A 19,611-nucleotide genomic window follows, 5' to 3' on the forward strand; every position below is an offset into this window, starting at 1 on the left:
TTACACATCTTATGTCTTTGTATAGTTTTATCTTCAAATTCACTAGTGTGGATTCTGAGATGAAGAGGCACTGTGGATAAATTACTGATCTCTTTCCAAAACAGTTCTCTTAGATTAAAAAAAAAACCAACCAAACACACATACACACAAAATTTATAAGACTGAAGAAAACCCTGAACAGCGTATGACGTTATATTTTAGAGGTTGATGATGAGGCTCTTACCCCTCTGTAAAGTTCAAATTATTTTAGAGGAACAGTGGAAATCGTTATGTAGCAGCACTCAAAGAAGCATAGAATGGTTGGGATTGGAAGGGACCTTAAAGACCATCTATTTCCTTTCTCTCTGCCGTGGGCAGGGACACCTTCCACTAGACCAGGTTGCTCAAAGCCCCATCCAACCTGGCTGTGAACACTTCCAGGCATGGGACATCCACAACTGCTCTGGGCAATCTGATCCAGTGTCCAACCACCTTCACCGTAAAGAATTTCTTCATAATGTTTAATCTAAACATTATTTAATCTAATCTCTTTCTGTTTGAACCCATTTGCCTTTGTCCTGTCGTCCATGCCCATGTAAAAAAATCCCACTCCAGCTCTCTTGTAGGACCCCCTTTAGGCACTGGAAGGCAGCTCTGAGGTCTCCCTGGAAGCTTTCTCTTCCCAAGGCTGTACAGCCCCAAGTCTCTCATCCTGTCTTCATAGGAGTCATTGCTCTTTGATTTCATAAAAATCTTTGTTCCTTGATGTTGACATTCTGAGAAACTTCTCGATGCCAGCGATACCAGAGGGTGCTTTCAAGGACAAATGAAAAAAAAAGGGCAAAGCAGAGAAAAAGGAAACTGTTAGATACTTCAGTGCTTATGGTGTATGTCAGGAGAAACGGTGATGATATGTGTGATGACAGGGCTGAGCTTCTTATGGAGATGAAGTATGATTTTTTTCTTTCCTCTTGCTGTTTTTCTCCTGTAACACCTACAACTCAATTTCGTATTCCATTTTTACTATTTTGTACCGTACCATGACTGTATTTTTAGGTATATTGCACCTTGCTGTGCAGTGGTGTGAAGACATAAACCTGAACTGATGCAGACCTGGGAGTGAGATCCACAATAGCATGGTGGTTTTGCTTTTTCTTCCAAACCTATCTCATTCTGAACTAGTCTCTCCGCAATGTGGTGCAACAGAGTTAATTTTTGGGGGGCCCCAAGGTAGTATATTTACATGGACTGCACAGTGCAGTGTAAAAGGGGTCCAGGAAGGCTGGGCATACCTTAAGAAGGAAATCTTAAAGATACAGCAGCAGACCATCCCTGTGTGCTGAAAGATGAGCTGTCGGGTAAGAAGACTGGCCTAGCTGAATAGGGAGCTTTTTCTGGAACTCAGAAAAAAAATTAGAGTTTATGACCTTGGGAAGAAGGGATAGGCAAGTCAGGAAGAGTACAAGGATGTCATTAGGTCATTTAGAGAGATTAGAATAATGAAAACTCAGCTAGAACTCAATATGACCACGGCTGTGAGAGATAATACAAAATGTTTTTATAAATACTTTAATAACAAAAAGAGGGCCAAGGAAAATCTCCATCCTTCATTGGATGTGAAGTACTGTAACCAAGGGTGAGGAAAAGGCTGAGGTACTTGGTGCCTCAGTCTTTAACAGAAAGACTGGTTATCCTCAGGGCAGCCAGTCCCCAGAGCTGGTAGACAGGGATGGGGAGCAGAATAGACCCCCTGCAATCCAGGAGGAAGTAGTTAGTGAGGTGCTGTGCCACTTAGACACTCAGAAGTCTATGGGTTCAGATGGGATCCATCTGAGGGTGCTGAGGGAGCCAGTGGATGAGCTCACCAAGCCACGCTCCATCATTTATCATGCTTAATCAGGAAGGTCCCGGAAGACTCGAGATGAGCCAATGTGGTGGCCATCTGCAAGGAGTGTCGGAAGGAGGATCTGGCAAACTACAGGTCTGTCAGTCTGTCCTCAGAGCCAGGGAAAGTCATGGAGCAGATCATCTTAGTGCCATCTCTTAACACGTACAGGACAACCAGGGGCTCAGGCCCAGCCACCATAGCTTTAGGAAGGGTAAGTCCTACTTGACCAAGCTGATCTCTTTTTGTGACCAGATGACCAGCCTAGTGGATTAGGGAAATGCTGAGGATGTTGTCTACCTGGAATTCAGTAAAGCCTTTGATACTGGCTCCCACAACATTTTTCTGGAGAAGTTGGCACCCTGTGGCTTGGACAGGTGCACTTCTCATTGGGTTAAAAACTGTCCAGATGGCTGAGCCCAGAGAGTGATGGTGAATAGAGTTACATCCAGTTGGCAACCAGTCATCAGTCGTGTTCCTCAGGGATCAGTGTTGGGGCCAGTCTTGTTTAATGTCTTTATCCAGAATCTGGATGAAGGGATCAAGTTCAGCCTCAGTCAGTTTGCAGATGACATCAAGTTGGGTGGGAGTGTTGATCTGCTGGAGGGCAGGAAGGCTCTGCACAGGGATCTGGACAGGCTGGATCAATGGGCCGAGGGCCCATTGATGGGTATGAGGTTTAACAAGGCCAAGTGCTGGGTCCTGCACTTGGGTCACAACAACCCCACACAGCACTACAGGCCTGGGGAAAAGTGGCTGGGAAGCTGTTTAGTGAAAAAGGACCTTGGGGTGCTGGTTGACAGCAGCTGAACATGAGCCAGCAGTGTGCCCAGGTGGCCGAGAAGGCCAATGGCATCCTGACTTATATCAGCAATAGTGTGGCCAGCAGGACCAGGGAAGTGATTTTCTCCCTGTACTCAGCACTGGTGAGGCCGCACCTCTGAGTACTGCGTCCGGCTCTGGGCCCCTCACTACAAGAAAGACATTGAGGTGCTGGACTGAGTCCAGAGAAGGGCAACAGAGCTGGAGCGCAAGTCCTGTGAGGAGTGGCTGAGGGAGCTGTGGGATTGTTTAGTCTGGAGAAGAGGAGGCTCAGGCTCTACAACTACCTGAAAGGAGTTTGTAGCCAGGTGGGGGTCAGCCTCTTCTCCCAGGCAACCAGTGACAGGAAAAGAGGAAATCGTCTCAAGCTGCACCAGAGGAAGTTCAGGTTGGACATGAGGGAGAAATTTTTCCCTGAAAGGATTGTTAAGCATTGGAATGGGTTGCCCAGGGAGGTGGTGGAGTAACTATCCCTGGAAGTGTTCAAGAAATTCCTGGATGCAGCATATAGTGCTGTGGTTTAGTTGACCTCGTAGTGTTTGGTCAAAAGTTGACTTGATCCTGGAATTCTTTTCCAACCGTAGTGATTCTGTTCTGTGATTCTAAATGTACACTCTCCTTGGAGCTGTTTCTTGTGAGGCCATTGCAGAGTGTAGCCATATATTTGTGTGCCATACTTGAGACACTGAGGCTACAAACGGATGTGTTATAGATTAGTATGCTGCAGTGCTGTGCAAAGGTGCTGACGACTTTTGGAATCAGACTCATGCGTATAGAGCCATCTTGATTGATCTGGGGGTATCCCCTTGTGGAGAAATCTCCCTCTGCATTGTAAATGCCTTGGCATTTCTGTTAAATTGGTGAGATCATGCCAAAATTATTTTTTTCTGGAATTTCTTTGTATTTGTACCATAAAAAGCAATGGTCAGTTTTCCCTAGCTCTCTATAATAATTATCAGAAGCAGCAGTTTCTTTGTGAAAACCATTTTTGTGTAATTGTATAGAATTTAATGAAATGACTATTGTTTCATAAATAGGAATTACATATTGGAGTTGTTACTGTATGCCCAGAAAGCTCATTGGAAGTTCAGCTTCCAAGATTCTTAATGTAGATGGTATTTACCAGTGACGCCTCTAGTTCCTAATACTTGGAAGGCAAGGAATTTGATGTTGACAGTCAAAGCTATAATGAACTAACGTATATGTAGATTTTTATGTCTGCTGTCCAAGCCACTTCATGAAATATTTAGTCTCAGATTTAATTCTTCATGGCCAAAGTTTTCCCTTTGGAAGACTGCAAAGAGCCATAATAACTAACCAAATATGCAGCTGTAATCTCTCTCATCTTCTTTTTAATGACACAGTTTCTCTCTCCAAATGCTGTTCTTCCCTCCACCCCCTTTTTTAAGGTGGTTTGGTATCTTTCCCTTTCCATAAAATGGACTGCTATTTGCTGTTATTTTAAATTCCACTCTTTAAAAGTTATATAAAATTTAATAAAACTGAATATTTATGAACCTTTATGAGACAAAATCATAATACAAGAATTCTAAAGCAATGGAAGTGTGGGACAGTGTATGTCTGCTATGGAATACACACCAGTGTTGGCATGAACAATTTTAAACTGAAACTTAAAATATTCTCAATCTCTTAAAAAGGTAATCAAACTACGTGGAAAATCTGGTTAAAGATTTTTGAAAATCTGATTTTATCTATGTGTCATATAGTTCCTGTGTTTTTCTCCATACCCATTATAATTAGAAATACTGTATTTTATGACACCATTGTAAGCCTCTTTTTAATAAAACTAAAGTTCTTGCAAAATGAAAACCACTTCTCTGTGATGTACATATTTTACTATCTGATGTCACTTTTGTGACAACTTAAAATAATTTATGAACAGAAAAATTTTCTAATGTTCGCATTTTTAAAAATATTACCTGTGTAACTGAATTCTCTCTTATTTTGGATAGGTATTCTTGAAGTATAAAAGACCATAAACTGTTTAGGGTTGATAATATACTTATTTGCTAGTTAAATTTCAGAAATATTCTTTACTAGATGGAAGAATTTCTACAGTTATCGTAACACCATTCAATTAACCTCAAGCTTATATATAAGCTGAGGTTCTGCACATTTCAGTAAGATGTTGAAAATTCAGTGGTAATGTTAATAGAGAAAGAAAGTGTCTCTAGAAAGGGGCAAGCTATATTTGAAATCCTCTTTGAGATATTTAATTTTAGAGTTGTGAGAACTGTCTCAAGAGATTTGTATTTGAGTGGAGGATATCTCACAGCTGTTTAGGTATTACAATAGAGAGACAGTCTAAAAACTGTACAAAATGAAATCCCATGTTTTCCCAGTTTAGGTCCCTAAAGTGTATTTACATTAAACAAAACTCAGAGTAATGAGAAATAATCTGGTGAAGTAAGTAGCATATGATCTATAGCAGCTGTGGAGACTTTGGTCTCACTCTGCTGAGTCGTATCTCTAGTCAGTTTTGCGTTATTAATGCTATCAATAGCTAATAACTGCTTTACCTTCCAAGTAACATTAAAAAGAAAAAAACTCTCCATTTTATTCTGAGATTCAAGACAATAGTAAGTAATCTGTAAGGTTTGTTCTGCGTACTTTTTCCTAAGAGATTCATTCTGTGTCTTTACACTTAAAGAGGAAAATATTTTTCAGCAGCACAATCTCAGAGAAGAGGCTAAGGGTATGGTTTGACAACACAACTAAGAAAGGTTACAACCACTAGATCCCCTTCCTCCTGCCTGCATTCACCACCCCTCTCTTGTGCTATCTCCCTTGGTTTTTGTACTATTCATAACACCAAATCTATTAGTGACACAGAAGAAAACATAATGTTTACTCTCTTTCCACCAGCTGAACAGGCTGCAGGTCTCCCTGTTCAACAGCAGTGAATTATCAGATCAACTCAAACCATATTGTCCAACTTCAGAGTGAGATCCAGTGCAGTATTGGACCATCTTTCAAGCACTCAAGTATTAAAAGTGATCAATCAACGTGTAATGCACCTTAACTATAATGTATTTTTAGATTCATATAATAATACATTTTGCAAAAGACCTTGAAGATCGCTAAGTCCAACCATTAACCCAGCACTGCCAATTCCACCACTAAACAATGTCCCCAGTCTACCTCACAATGGTCTGAAGGCTCAGAGGGTGCCCAACACCAGTGGATGGGTGGGAAGCCCTATGGACACTTTTCAGCGCTTGAAACTGATTGCAGGGACTGACATTAAAGCATTTCAAGACCACTGGGGGCAAGTAATTTTGAATGTCTTTCTAAAGCTCATAAGAAAGGTGGCATTAAAGCTTCAGAGCTGAGGTAAGGACAGAAAAATTGCTTGATAACTGAAACAAGTATTTTATGAGCAATCCTAATCCTTAGTATTGAGGAGGCTGTTGTGCTTCAGTCGTCATTGTAATTTTCTCATGCGTTATATATGGCAGTAGTGCAGTGTATGTGAAGAAAGTTACTCCTTTTGTTGTGCTCTAAATTTTCATTTCTTTTTCTTTCCCAATCCTTCTAGACTCCATAGATGGGAAACATGCTCGAAGGACTCAGTCCAGTACTCCTCTAGGAGAACTATTCGACCATGGACTGGATAGCTGGGCTACCTCCATTTTTGTGCTTTCCTTTTTTTCTGTCTGTTCCCGTGACAATGGGAAGACTGGAGTTTCTGTATATACAATGTATATATATTTAAGCATTGTCTTGTTTAACTTCATGTGTTCACACTGGGAGAAATATAACACAGGAGTTCTTTTTCTTCCTTGGGGATATGATATAAGCCAAGTGGTAAGTATTTATCATTTCTGTTTTGGTTTTATTTTTTTAAGTATGTAATTGTTTTCATAATATTAAAGAAATAGAAAAATAGTGCTCAAGGCAAATATATTTGGCTGAGACCTTGAAATATGTAAAATTGCATAACCCTAAAAGTAATTCAGAAATATTTCCTGCATTTGCAGTGAAGGGATGCTCTTGAGCAAATTGTCAGCATCAGAGATTCATTGCCTTGCAGGAGAAAAAAGACTTGCAGCAAGCCTAGCAGCCAGATAGTGCCTATGAGAATGTCATTTAACTGCATTTGATTTGTGGTGTTAACAAAAATTATTTTGCTATCTGAAGCCGTAAGCAATTTCCCCCCCAACACTGGGTTCTGAGACATGATGTGAAGTAGTCCAAGTAGTATCTACTAATAGTAATTATGCAGTTATACACTGCTAGACCTTCTCAATTCTACCCTGTTTTACAACAAGTGTGGTGATGGAAACAACATTGTAACTATACAGAGAACATTAACTGTTGTAAAGTGAATTCTACCCTTGAAAAAAAGTCAGTCATATAATGGATGTCAAAAAGTCGTAGGGAATGACATTCAGTAACATGAATTATGTATCAGCCCACAGTCAACCCCACCTGAGTTCTTGACTGGCTTACAGCCCTACCTTGAGGTGGACCTCCTCAGAAACATGCCCAGGCCACCACGGTGAGTGGTGTCCACAGTACACAAATAAGTAGCAGGAGTAACAAGTTCGGTGCACTTCCAAGGGCCAGCGCTGGATTTTTGGGCTGGCTTATTTGTTTCTTACATAGCCAAGCTCTTGCAGACTGAAGAGCAGTCACAGTCTTCTGAGCTTCCTGTCACAGACATGAGATGAAAGGTACAGCCAAATATACATAATTGAAAAGAAGTTTGACAAATACTCAAATATGTGTTTTAATGGAAATATAGTATTTGAATTAATGGCTGCAGATGTGTTGCTGTAAACATAATCAGAATCCAGTGGTTTGAGAACAACTCAGAGATGGTGGTCCAGCTGTGGTGCATCTGTGTCATCCCCTACAAAATAGGTTCTGGGAGAAGAAGTTGGCTCAGGATTAAGACATTAGGCAGCCAGCTGGTCTGCAAGTTTCAGCCATGTCTGTATAAGGCTTCTTGGTGAAGTTCTTCCAGCAGGAGAGAAATAGCTATGTTCAAACCAATTCCACTTGTTGGTCAGATGATCGGTGTATATGTGAATGTTTAGAAAGCTCTGCTGGATTGCTTCAGCATCCGAACCCTATTAGTGTTTTTAAATATGGGAATGGGTATCAAGTGGCAGAGAAGTATTGTTAACTGTGTCAGTGCTGGTAGTGACCTATGCCCCTGGCACTGCTTTTCCATCTGGGGAATAATGCTTAATAACATTTCCCTGCCTGACAGATTTGTGGTGAGGCTGGATATCAGTAAAGTTTGTAAACTGCTTCGATTAACTGGGATGCAAGGTGCTAACAAGTGCTATTTCCTGTTTGCCTCTGATGCTGGATTGCTGTCCTGCACACTTGCTTTCTAATAACTTCTGTGATGATTTGGCTACGGTCAAAGTGATAAGCCTGTAACTGTCAGAATTTTTTTGATGCTATTTAGCACAGTCATCAACAGTGGTGGAAGACTGTACTATTGAAATCTCTGTATGTCAGTTTTCCCATCTGTAAAAAATAGCTTTTGTAGTTGTGATTGCCTATGAACAAAGACAAAATAGAATTTGTAGGTCGAGGTAGTATTTTTCTATTAGTCCAAACTACATTTCACACACACCAGGAAGTATATAATGTGTTTTTTTTCCCAGCTGTACTAACTAGTCTAGTAAAAGATCATAACTCTCCTAAAAAATTGCTCTTGTTTTGTAAACCAATTCAGCAAATTTTGTATGATGTGTACACTATTAAAGGTAGCTCTTTGTCTCCAGTTACTTAGTGGAGAAGATACTGGGGGCAATAGCAAATGGCTGATGATAAGTAGGAAAGGTAATGCTCCTCTTGCTTTTTTTTTTCCCACTGCTTCTCTGCCGGATATTCCCACAGTCACATTTAGAGGCAGAGAGTGTGGAAGCACTCGCAGGCTGCTTTCAGACTGATTCCCGGTGCTTGGTTCACAATTTCCTCCATGGCATTCCTAGCTGGATTGCTGCAGGAATGTGCGCCTCTGTTCTGTCTTCATTAATTTCACTGACGATGTGGTGCTATTGCATTGGCATGTCAGACACTCAGGTGGTCTAGTCCCCTGCTTCTGCTTTTAAATTTGATGGTAGCCAAGAACTTTGGGCTTCATTATCACCCCAAAACTCAAGAAATAAGAATAGTTAGTATAAGTGTGCAAATAGATAACTGTTGACCTTAATGAAAACTGAATTGGCATGTGGCTCCCAGGACACTGCTGCTGAGTCAGCTCCACTCTATATAAACACAGACAGCCCACTCACATGCTCTGCCTTAAATGTGGTATAAAAAGAGCTGCTGTTCCTCATGAAAAAATACCTCATTATGAATAGAGAAATTTGTGGGACTTACACAGATCACATTTTTCTGTGACTTGATGACTCATCACAACTGGTAACCCAATTACTCTATCTGGGCTGTAATTGGCACTCCAATTAGCTTTGATTACAGCAGACAGCCATTTACAGGAGGCTGTGGTTTGTAAACTTGAAAACTGGCTGTAATGTGTCTGAGAGATGCTTGGTCAGAGGACTGTTACGTTTTTTGATCCAGAATCAAGGAGGAGGCATCTGCAGCAGGGAAAACCCTTACCCTCTCGCCTCTCTCCAGCGCAAGGAGCTATCTCGTGCTGACTCCTGAGTGAGCAGAAAAAGATGCAGGGAGAAGAGCCTCTGTACCATAGCCTCCAGACAATTTTCATACACTTTTGAGTAAGCACACCTATTGGAAACCCCAAGAATTATGGTCTGAAGAAAAGGCTGAAAAATAAACCTCTGCTATAATCTGTGAGAAATTCTCTTGGATACATCTTGTGAAGACAAAGACTTTTGTTTTTCTCACAAACCCAAGTAAAAAAAGTTAATATCTGCAAATTAAGTTTCTTGGACAAAAAAAGGCAAAACTTCCCTGGGAAATTAAAACTTCAGGCTTCTTGCCATATGTTAATTTTCACAGACATCTTCCTGATTTAAAAAAAAAAAATCTATTTTGCTCCTGAAAAATTTAATATTCCCCTAATGAAATACTCTCCTAATCCTGCTGTTGCTTTTCCTAAGCCACTGCAGTGAATTCATAGTAGGGGAACAAAATACTCATTTTTCCTTAATATGATGTAATGATACTTCTGCTTCCATTGGTGCTGCCTTAAGTGTAACAGGAAGTGGCCTTTATATTCTTAAATAAAAGTTTAAAAGTAAAAAGAAAGCTGCATGAGAGCTGGAGTGACTCAGACAATTCCACTCTCCTTCCTCTCCCTCTCCCCAGCTATGAGGCCAAGCTTAAAAGCAGCACAAGCAGCAAAATGTGAAAGGCAACTGGCAGCTCTCGCTGGCCCAGCCTTTGCCCTGTAAGGAGAGGATGACCAGAAATCCTCTATATGTGGGTTTATGCCTGAAGGGATGGGTGCTTGGACCATGAGCCCCAGGTTTTCAGTTTAAGATGCTTTCACAGCTGCTTCTGCCAGAGGACTTTGGACAGTACCACGTAGTCTCAGGGAGAACACTCTGCCTGCCTTGGAACTCTGAATAAATGAAATCCATGATGCAGACAGCAACTGAAAAATTGTAGAACTTCCTTTCCTTCTTCCTTTGAGTCAAAGCAGGGGAAGGCTTTTTGTTTGGATGCCCTATACCAGGGGTTTTTTTGACAAGCTTTTTACAAAACTCATGCTGAAATATGTTTCATATGACCTATTCTTGGGATGTACTGTGGCAACCAGCGTTTTAGGAACTGGCAGAGAAATCCCAAGCAATGCAAGTGCACATCACATCTTGAAAAAATTTCTACCTTTTCTGAGGGGCAAAAAAAGTTATCTATTAAAAAGCAAAATAAAGACACAAATATCTTGTTCTTTGGTCACATTACTAGGATTCACAATTTAATTTTAGTTAAAAAGATATTCACTTTCACAGTTTTTCAAATTTGAAGTGTCTGTGTAAAGCATAGTCTTACTTGTGATAAAATATTATTATTATTTGGTTCCAAAGGTAGGAGCACACTGAAACTGTGGATGTGACAGAACGGATAGCAGTGTGGAAGCAGTTCTGCCCAGACCATGGTGTCTGCTTCAAGCTGCTTCCAGACGTAGCTGGAAACTGATCTCAGTACTCAGTTATCAGAGGGAAACCCCATGGTGTACCCATGTGAAATTTAAACAGAAGAGCCTGCTGTGCACAGGCTCTTTATGCAGCAGTTGATTGCTTCATTCTTAACCACTTGATTATGATTCTGTGCAAACCTTTCTTGGTTAATTAATCTTCCATGTGCCTTTAACTGCTTACCTATCATGTCTAAATGCAGAGTGATCTTTTTAAGAAAAACTTTTTATAGGCTAAATTTTCAACCTTCAACTATTTATTGAAAGAAAAAAGACTGAGAAAAAATTAAAATGGAAAAATTGCACATCGTGTTAAAACTAACTCCTACTGAAATCACTCGTAGGTAATCATTCGTGCTCTTTTAGGCATCACATTTATTTTGAGAAGAAAAAGTAACCTTGTATTTTAAATGTCTTTGCTTTCAAGATGTTCAGTTTGAGCACTGTGTTAATGGAAAATATTTCAACACATGAACAATTAATGCTATAGCAATATGCTAGTGAAACTGAATATTACAGTAAAATTAATGACATTTTTTGTGGAATCATAAAGAATTTAAAAGCATATCCACATTTTTTAAAAAATGTGAGAAAATGTTTGATTTTGTTTCCCACTGTGTAGAATATCACACAGCATACTAAATGTGCCTGTGGAAATGGTAAATCATGTAGGAGAAAAAAAATGTATGTACACACACAGTCTAGAATATTGTGGCCACAAAACTTACACCTGTAGTATTGGAAACACATGTAAGAGATGGTGATTTAAAAAAATTAAATATTTTAGAGAACAGTTAAAGGACTAGAAATTAGAAGACTTTGAGGGGTTATAATGCCTTATGATTATATAGAATTTTCCCAATGCCACATCAAAGAACTATTCTGATTTTACAGAGGAGTAAAGGTGTCTATGTTACTGTGTATTATAAAATTGTGACAAGATAGGGAGTCTGCTCAGAAGCCAACTGTCCCTCTGCTAGCCATATCAAAAGGCCTACAAATTAACACCTCATATTTCCAGAATTTTCTCAGCATAAGTACTCCTCATCCTCACAGATAAGGCCTTGGCAAGCCAAAAATGTTCCTGGTCAGATGCTGCAGTGAGTTGAAATCCAAGATTGTATATGTCTGGCACTACCTTGCTATATAGTCCTCACTTGTGTTACTTAATTTGGACTTCTCAATTTACAAAAGACTGCAATTATTTTAACTTGCTAATGACTACATTTATATCTGAAAAGTACTAAAGCTGATTGATGGCAGAGAGATAAGTAAAAAACTTGGTCATCTTAAGAAGAATTATTCAGTTGCACTTAGGGACACTGCTTTACATTGATTTTTATTTTTTTTTTTTTTAACAACAGTGCCTTCAAAAGAAGTTTATACAGCTGATTAACATACTTAGCTTTAGCCAATAATTTTGACAATCTTACTTTTTGCTAATATATCTTAGATTAAGGGACACAGCCAATTTCACATCCTTCCAGCTTTCTAACGGAGGTCTTTGAGACTGCCTCAGTGAAGTCAAAGTGACGAGTCCTTAAAAAGCAACACACCAAAAATTTGAAGCCAAAGAGTGTTTTTTCATATGCTACATCTGTTAAATAAGAGGCAGACTCAATCTGTGAGTGCTGCATCACCAAATCCCAGGGCATTCCCTGAGAGAACTCACTGCATCCACACTCCTGTTCCTGGATGTGTGTTGACATCTGACAGTGATGCTCATGGCTGCCCTGCCAAAAGTATTGACTGTAATAACGGATAATACTGATGTTCCTTTTTTATCACTCGCCAAAATAGTCTGGTCAGGATTCAACATGCAAGGGTAAATTCAGTCTCCATCAAAGCCAGTTGGAGTTTTGCCATCAGCTTTGATGGGGTCCTGATTTCATCCGTCGTGTCTTATGGATAACATAATACAATTTTTTCAGAAAGCCCAGTGTTAGCTCTGATGTAGTGGATTGCAAAACCCATTATACATGTCCTTCATTTAGACCAAAATTTAACTCACTGTCTTCAGTGGCTCAAGATGTAACACTCACTAGCACCTCCTTTTCTCTGTGGCAGATCTGTTGTGCTCCTTGTTCTTAACACAGGCAAATTCAAACATCCAGGCAAAAACTCTTAAAGAGCTACATACTGATAGGGCAAGAATTTAGATATAGAGAAGTAAGTGAAGTCAAATATAGTGTTATCCACGTGTAATAGGGAGTTTAAGTGCCAGCAGTGTTCTGCTGTTAATCTGTGATCTTAAGCAGCCTGTTATTTAAAAAAGAGATTTTCAGTGTATCCTAAAGTTAAAGCATTTAATTTAATAAAAGACTGGAAATGTATTTCCTGATGTTAAAATGAAGAAAACACATAACATAGTAAAAAGTAAGTATTTAAAAAACTAAATAATACATAGTAAAATCTATAATACAAGTAAAGCTGAAAAACATTTGTCATCCCAGAGTAAGAGGCTGTATTGAATGGAAAATATAAAGGTTACTAAATGTTAGCCGGGAATAAATAGATGAATATGCTGTTTTCTAAATGGCATTATAATTAACACTGTCATTTTGATTTAGAGCTGAAGTGTAGCATGAAACATACAGCCTCTTATGGGCCCTAGGGGAAAACTGAACAGCTAAGAACAAAACAGCCTAGAGAAAGAGCAGGGCAGCAGTCCTGCTAGCTGGGTGCTGGCAGCAGAAGGGGCTGCAGGGGGTGGGTGGCCTGGGATAAGCAAGGAAATGGGTTTCAAGGGAAAGAGGGGTCCCTTGGGGAGGTGGGGTGAAGGGCACAAGGGTTTGGGAATCACTGCATCACACTCAGTGCTGCATTTGCATGTTACACATCTGAAATGGTAAAACTTTATCAGTTTGTGCCATGAGCTGTAGGTGGTGCTGCTACAGGTGCATGTGAGAGGTGTTGCTGTAGGAGCTATAGGGTTTTGGCTGCATTAAGATTTCTAACCTCAGCTGGGTCACAAAATTAACTCTGAAGAGAGAGCAGAAACTACATTTACGTCTCTACTGAAACTGGTGGCACTTCAGCAAGTGACTTGTGAGTCTCGTGTATGCGTCCGTTCACTCCTAATGACATCTGACTGTGTGTTTCTTTTTGTCTCCTATAATGATGTTATCTGTCAAACAAATTAAAAATCAGGGGAGACTTCAGCTCCCTCTCATTTTTATTTCTTCACATTCAAGTGTTTTTTTTATAATTCTTTCAGCTGAGCTTAGGAGTTTTTCTCCCCTCTCAGTTATTCTGATATGGTCAGTTCAGGGGGCTGAGCTGCAAAAATAACCCCGTTGCTAATTCTGAAATCTGTATCCAAAACCAAGAAAGTGCTTGTGCAGTGGGGAGATGTGGCATTTAGAAGGGATTTAGAACTTAGGTATTTTGAAAAGGTAAGTTAGTAATACCACATGCAACAGATGCACGTATTAGAGGGAAGTTGCTTGCTTACTGTATTTCATACATTTTAAATAATTCTGCATAATTTTTTTGCTTTTGCGTTTGTATCAAGATGATAAGTGAAATTCTGTGCCTTTAGAAGTAGAGGACTGACAATACGTTATCTTTTATTTGTTTTTATTTATTAATACCTCTTCTATAGGTATTAATAGCAGCATATCTGCTTACCAGTGCTGTTGGTGTGGAAGTCTGGCAGAAGCCTTTGCTGCTTGGTTATTACATTACAGACATATTAGTAATCCTGCTTATAGGTAAGTGTCCAAATCTAAGCAAAAATATACTGCTTTTTAATTATTTTGATTAGATGTGTCTTATATTTCCCTTTTTTTTTTCTTTTGTAAGTGTTGGATATTACAAAAAAGACATGAGTAGAGCTGATTAAAAGGGAAACTGAGAAACTTTAAAAAAGTAGATAATTTTGTAAAAGTTTTTCCTCACTGAATTACTACCTGTTGCACACAAATAATACAGAAAATACTCCTCATCTGCATATGCAGTTCAGTGCAGTGTGCCAGCTGGCTGGCTCCCAAAGTCACAGGAACTCCTCTTGTCACTCAGGTAAAATGCCATTCACATTTACATATGTTCTAAGTTCAGTGTTTTGGCCTGCAGCACACGATGTTCCAAAACATATGAATAGAAGGAATGAAGACATTATTTAAATAATCTTGGAGGCACTACTGTAAATATGAATAAGAATCAGATTGTTTCTAAGCTCTTCTTTAGAATTCCTTTCTGAACAGAAGTGATGCATTTTTCATACACAGCAATAGCTATTTGCTCATTATTTGATACTGTCAGTGTAGTTTGAAATAAGCATCCTGTGTTTTTTGGCTGTTATAGCTAGATGAGAACAAGAGCAGTTACATTTTAATGACTTAAAAACATGGTAGTCTTAGCTAAAAATGTGTGTATGCAAAATGGCTTTGATCTGTTGCTTGGGAGGTGAAGAAATTAGCATACATATTTTAGAGATTTTCATGAGCATACAAGTGATGAGAAGAGGGCACCAAAGCACCTGTTTGACACAAACACTGTGGACTTACTTCCCAAGAAATGTCTTCTGCTTTTGAGCCAAATGAAGGACTTGCATACAGGTGCTCACCTAGTGTCAACTTGATACGAGCCATCTGAGCATTTTGGGGGGGACTTTTGAATCCACTGCATTGATATGGGCTCTCACCACTCTCTTCTATGGCAAGGTCTTCAGCAGGTACCATCTCCTGTCCCAGCAGTGCTTCCCAGAATTCCCAGACTGGAAAGGATACTGCGTTCAGGCTGTACTTTCCAATGAGCAGCGTATGCAAGGACATGGTTTTGTGCTTTACCCAGAGTATAAAACTGACTGTGTGTGACCAAGATTATCCAGTCTTTTTCATGTCAGGCCTGATTTAGGCACTCTGAGGAAAAAAATAAAGGGAGGGGGAAAAACCAGTGGTTGCCTTTTCAACTTGACAGAGGTGTATCAGTAGATAGGGACTGATTTGTGCTCTCAAAGCAGCACTGCAAGTCCAGGAAAGATGGATGCTGGCTCACCCAGAAGCGACAGGTTAGGCCAGCGCCGGTGTAAAGTGGTAGCTGGGGCCAGTCCATTGAACATTAACCTGTTCTGTGCTATGCACATTGCTGCTTTGGCTCCTGCCACTAAAGCACATGACAGCCCATTCAGTGAGTACATTGATGGCTTCCCTTGCACTTGGGAAGCCATGGATGAAGGTTTAATTTAAACTGTTCAACACGGTAGGAAGGTTTGTGGTAGGGAAGCATGTCAGTGTCATCAGATCTGCAGCACTGAGCATCCTTTTCCATAGTCTACCAAAACCAGCTGGAAATCAAGGACTATTCCATTAGCATTAGAAAGAAGTACTGCTTCTGTCTTCTGTGGTATGCTTGCATGAATGGATCTGTGAGCACAGAATTATTTCTTCCATCATCATCCCAAGCAGAAAAGGCATAAGTAAGAGCCAAAAAATTTCTTTAAAAAACATTGTCTCTCACACACTATCCACAATGCCATTAACATGGCAACATTTGCAGCTTAATTATAGTTAAATGTAAGTTTATGTTTATAGTATGCAGGAAATGGTCTTGTTTGACTCTATATTGCAGAATCATCACAGTGCTTAGTAAATTTCTTAAAAACAGGCACTAAATTTAAATATAAAAAAAAGTAGAATCCTTCCACTCTAGATCATACTGATCCAGAAAGCACTGCCATTTCACCACACATTTGAATCTCAGCAATAGTGATTAAGGTGGTTGTGTGCAGTGACTATGGATATATAAAATTTCTCATCATGGCTGGGCTTCGCGAACGAAGATTTGGGAAGGCTCTATCCACATTTGCTACAGGCACGCTGGTGGCTTATGAGGCCAATACGTGACAGACATATCCGATTGCAAAAGGCACAGCAGAAAGACTCCTTAGATGGTGTATTCTGCAATATACGGTTCTTTCTGCGTTGCCTTTTTTCTTCGAGGGTGATCCTGCGTGTGTTCTCAAAGGAGACAGCTGCGTTATAGATGGTGTGTCTCCAGGCCTCCCGATTTGAGGCCAGAGTAGACCAGTTGTGGTGATCAATATGGCCAAGGCTGAGATGTTGTTTCAGGGAGTCCTTGTATCTTTTCTTCGGGGCTCCTCTCATGCGGCAGCCAGTGACAAGTTCACCGTAAAGCAAGATCTTAGTGCTGTCTACTCTCTTATATGGCTCCGAATCATGGGTCATCTACCGCCACCACCTGCGTCTCCTAGAACGCTTCCATCAACGCTGCCTCCGCACAATCCTAAACATCCACTGGTCAGACTATGTGACCAACACATCTGTTCTAGAGCAAGCAGCTATCACAAGTATTGAGGCCATGTTGATGAGAACACAGCTGCGATGGGCAGGGCATGTCTCCAGGATGAAGGACCACCGCCTCCCTAAAATTTCTAGAAGCTTGTGATAAACTGCAGGACCCCACTGTGACTGCAGAAAACATACCCATGTAACCTACACCAAGGGCCAAGCAGCCAAGCGGACGGAATTATTTTCTCTGTCAGAGAGACTGCAGCAAGTGTGTCTTGCTCAGCCAGAACCATTTGTATCAGAGAGCCCACTCTCTGGCGTGCTCAGTTAAATGCCTTTGTGGCTAGTTAAAAACAAAGCAATGTAGTGAATCTCTGATGCTTTTTACAAGTTTGTTTCCCATGATCCTAAGAGGAGCCACTAAACCATAACTGGCTGTCCTTAACCATCTGATGGCATTTAGTAGTCAGTAGTGGTCCTTTTAACAATGAACCTGTAGCTGCTCCATCAATACTTGGCATTTGTTTAGTGTTTTTACTGTTCTCTGCACAACAGGAGTTCAGCTGCTGAGCTGTCACTTCTCTGAGAACAGCTGGGCTTTAGCTAATACCTTGTGTAGTGGGAAGAAATCCAAACAAGATGCACATGAGTGTTTTTCAGATGTCTTTCCTGGAGTTTCTGGGAAAAAAAAAGTAGCCCATATATAACCTAAGGATGAACTCTGCAAAAGCACCTCCTCAGAGGAAGCTGAGGTATCACCAGGTGACACACACTCATTGAAAATAATGGAGTTTTTATCAGGTGCCAGAACACACAAAGATATACATAAAAGTGCAGCAATACTGGTGTTTAGATTAGATGTTTCAGAAAAGCCTCCCAAGAGAGCTTTATGCATGCTCCTGGGAACTGTCTGGCACACTGTGAACATCTGCAGGAAAGCCAAGTCTTGGGCTGCTAAGCAGCAACCTCAGAGGACTGCCCTGTGAAACTGAGAAACTTTTGCATAGTATTTCATGGGAATTTTTCAGCTATCCAGCAAACACAAACCCATAATTTTCACAGGCAGTGAGAGCAATTCCATCCTTCAGCTCTGAAACACACACATAGCTGGACACCAAACCAATGAAGAAGGTCCTTCTCCTCTTTCCATGTTGTCCTGGCTGCTAGCAGAAATGCCTTTTCTCTCCTAACATGAAGCAGCCAGACTTTTCTAAGGTTATGTGCCTGTGCACTCATGTGGAACTAATTACTTCTGCACTCATCAAGGCTCCTGTGGATGACGCTCCAAAAACTCTCTTGGGGTTTAAACACAATTGTCCCATACCACTGTCTGGCTAAGTAGGGTCCCTTCAAAGGACAGCACTAGGGTGAGAGCTGTCATTTATTTTCACCCCTCCAGGGCATCCTGAATGCCTAGCATTCCCTGTCACTGTGCTATCAGGTTGAGAGCAATATAAAATATTTACAATAAGCATTTTAAAACAGTCAATCCTGCACATAAAGTCTAGTACCACAAATGATGCTGTAGATTTCATAAGAAGATTTTCAGTGACAGGTAGGCATCTGTAGTGCAGGGTGTAGCATTACTAATTGATGATGGTTTCTGTCTCACATTGCTATTAAATGACCTGTGGGTGCATGTTCTAAATGAAGCATTTTCCATGCTTGGGACATTCATACTTGCTATGTATGAGATAGTTTTTATAATGTCTAATAAAATTTGAGTTCAGATTGCAATCCTCTCCTCACTGAACACATGCATCTTACTGGAAATTTCTCTGTGTAATAAATTTCTTCATAATTCACCAGAGGGCTCAGAAGTTACTGTGGGATGTACACAAAAAGCAGCATTATCACATCAGCCTCATTCCTTAAGAAAGCACGTTGAAAAAATGACTCCTGGATGCAGAGAAAGTTTCCTGCTCCTCTTCAGTATTAATTACAACCACAGTAATAGGTTTTGTGGTAAAGGATCATTCAAGCATGGAGTGGATATGTTGTACTTCATCAGTGTGTGGCACATGGGGCAGACCATTCTGTAATCCAGACATGGTGTCACGTTTGAGTCCACTCTATCTGGTCAACAGTGCCCAGATCTGGGCTACTGAAGTCTGTGGCAAAGCTGAGGTAAATTTTCAAAGTGCAGGTTTGAACACGAAATGTGAATTGAATACTAACATCTGTCAGAGATCTAAAACTTTTTTTTAGAGATGGGACCAAAACATTCAGAATTTTTTTCCTTTGATGTGCATTGGATTGGATTCTGTGCTGACTTCTTCAGTGTGTGTTCCTTGAGGTTCACTCTTCTTGGAGCTACTTAAGTATATAAAAAGAGAATTAAATTCATAAATGAATACATAATAGCAGCAAAAAACTAATGATGAGACCAAGCCATAACATTTGAAACATGCTAAGTATTTGAATTCTGTCATAGTGGGAAAGCACAATTATCTATCTAAGACAAGGCCTTGTCCTTACACTGTGTCCTGCATCCTGTGTGGACAAAGGAGGACACGGAAGTCCTTGCCATGGGTGATCATACAGCAGCCTGCCCTCTTTTCAGG

General features: G+C 40.3%; 1 protein-coding gene across 3 annotated transcripts in view; it reads left to right on the plus strand.

Annotated features, from left to right (window-relative positions):
• LOC113984137 (ethanolaminephosphotransferase 1-like) overlaps nt 1–19,611 on the plus strand; it is a 58,309-nt gene that overhangs the window by 22,147 nt on the left and 16,551 nt on the right. For all 3 annotated transcript variants that reach the window (XM_027713920.2, XM_039379761.1, XM_039379762.1), the window contains exons 5-6: nt 6,246–6,514; nt 14,401–14,509. In XM_027713920.2, the coding sequence (XP_027569721.1) occupies nt 6,246–6,514; nt 14,401–14,509 (378 nt within the window). The remainder of the gene's footprint in view (nt 1–6,245; nt 6,515–14,400; nt 14,510–19,611) is intronic.

Source organism: Pipra filicauda, unplaced genomic scaffold, assembly GCF_003945595.2.
Source record: "Pipra filicauda isolate LSUMZ 115617 unplaced genomic scaffold, ASM394559v2 scaffold175_size1500280_pilon, whole genome shotgun sequence".
Lineage (NCBI taxonomy): Eukaryota > Metazoa > Chordata > Aves > Passeriformes > Pipridae > Pipra > Pipra filicauda.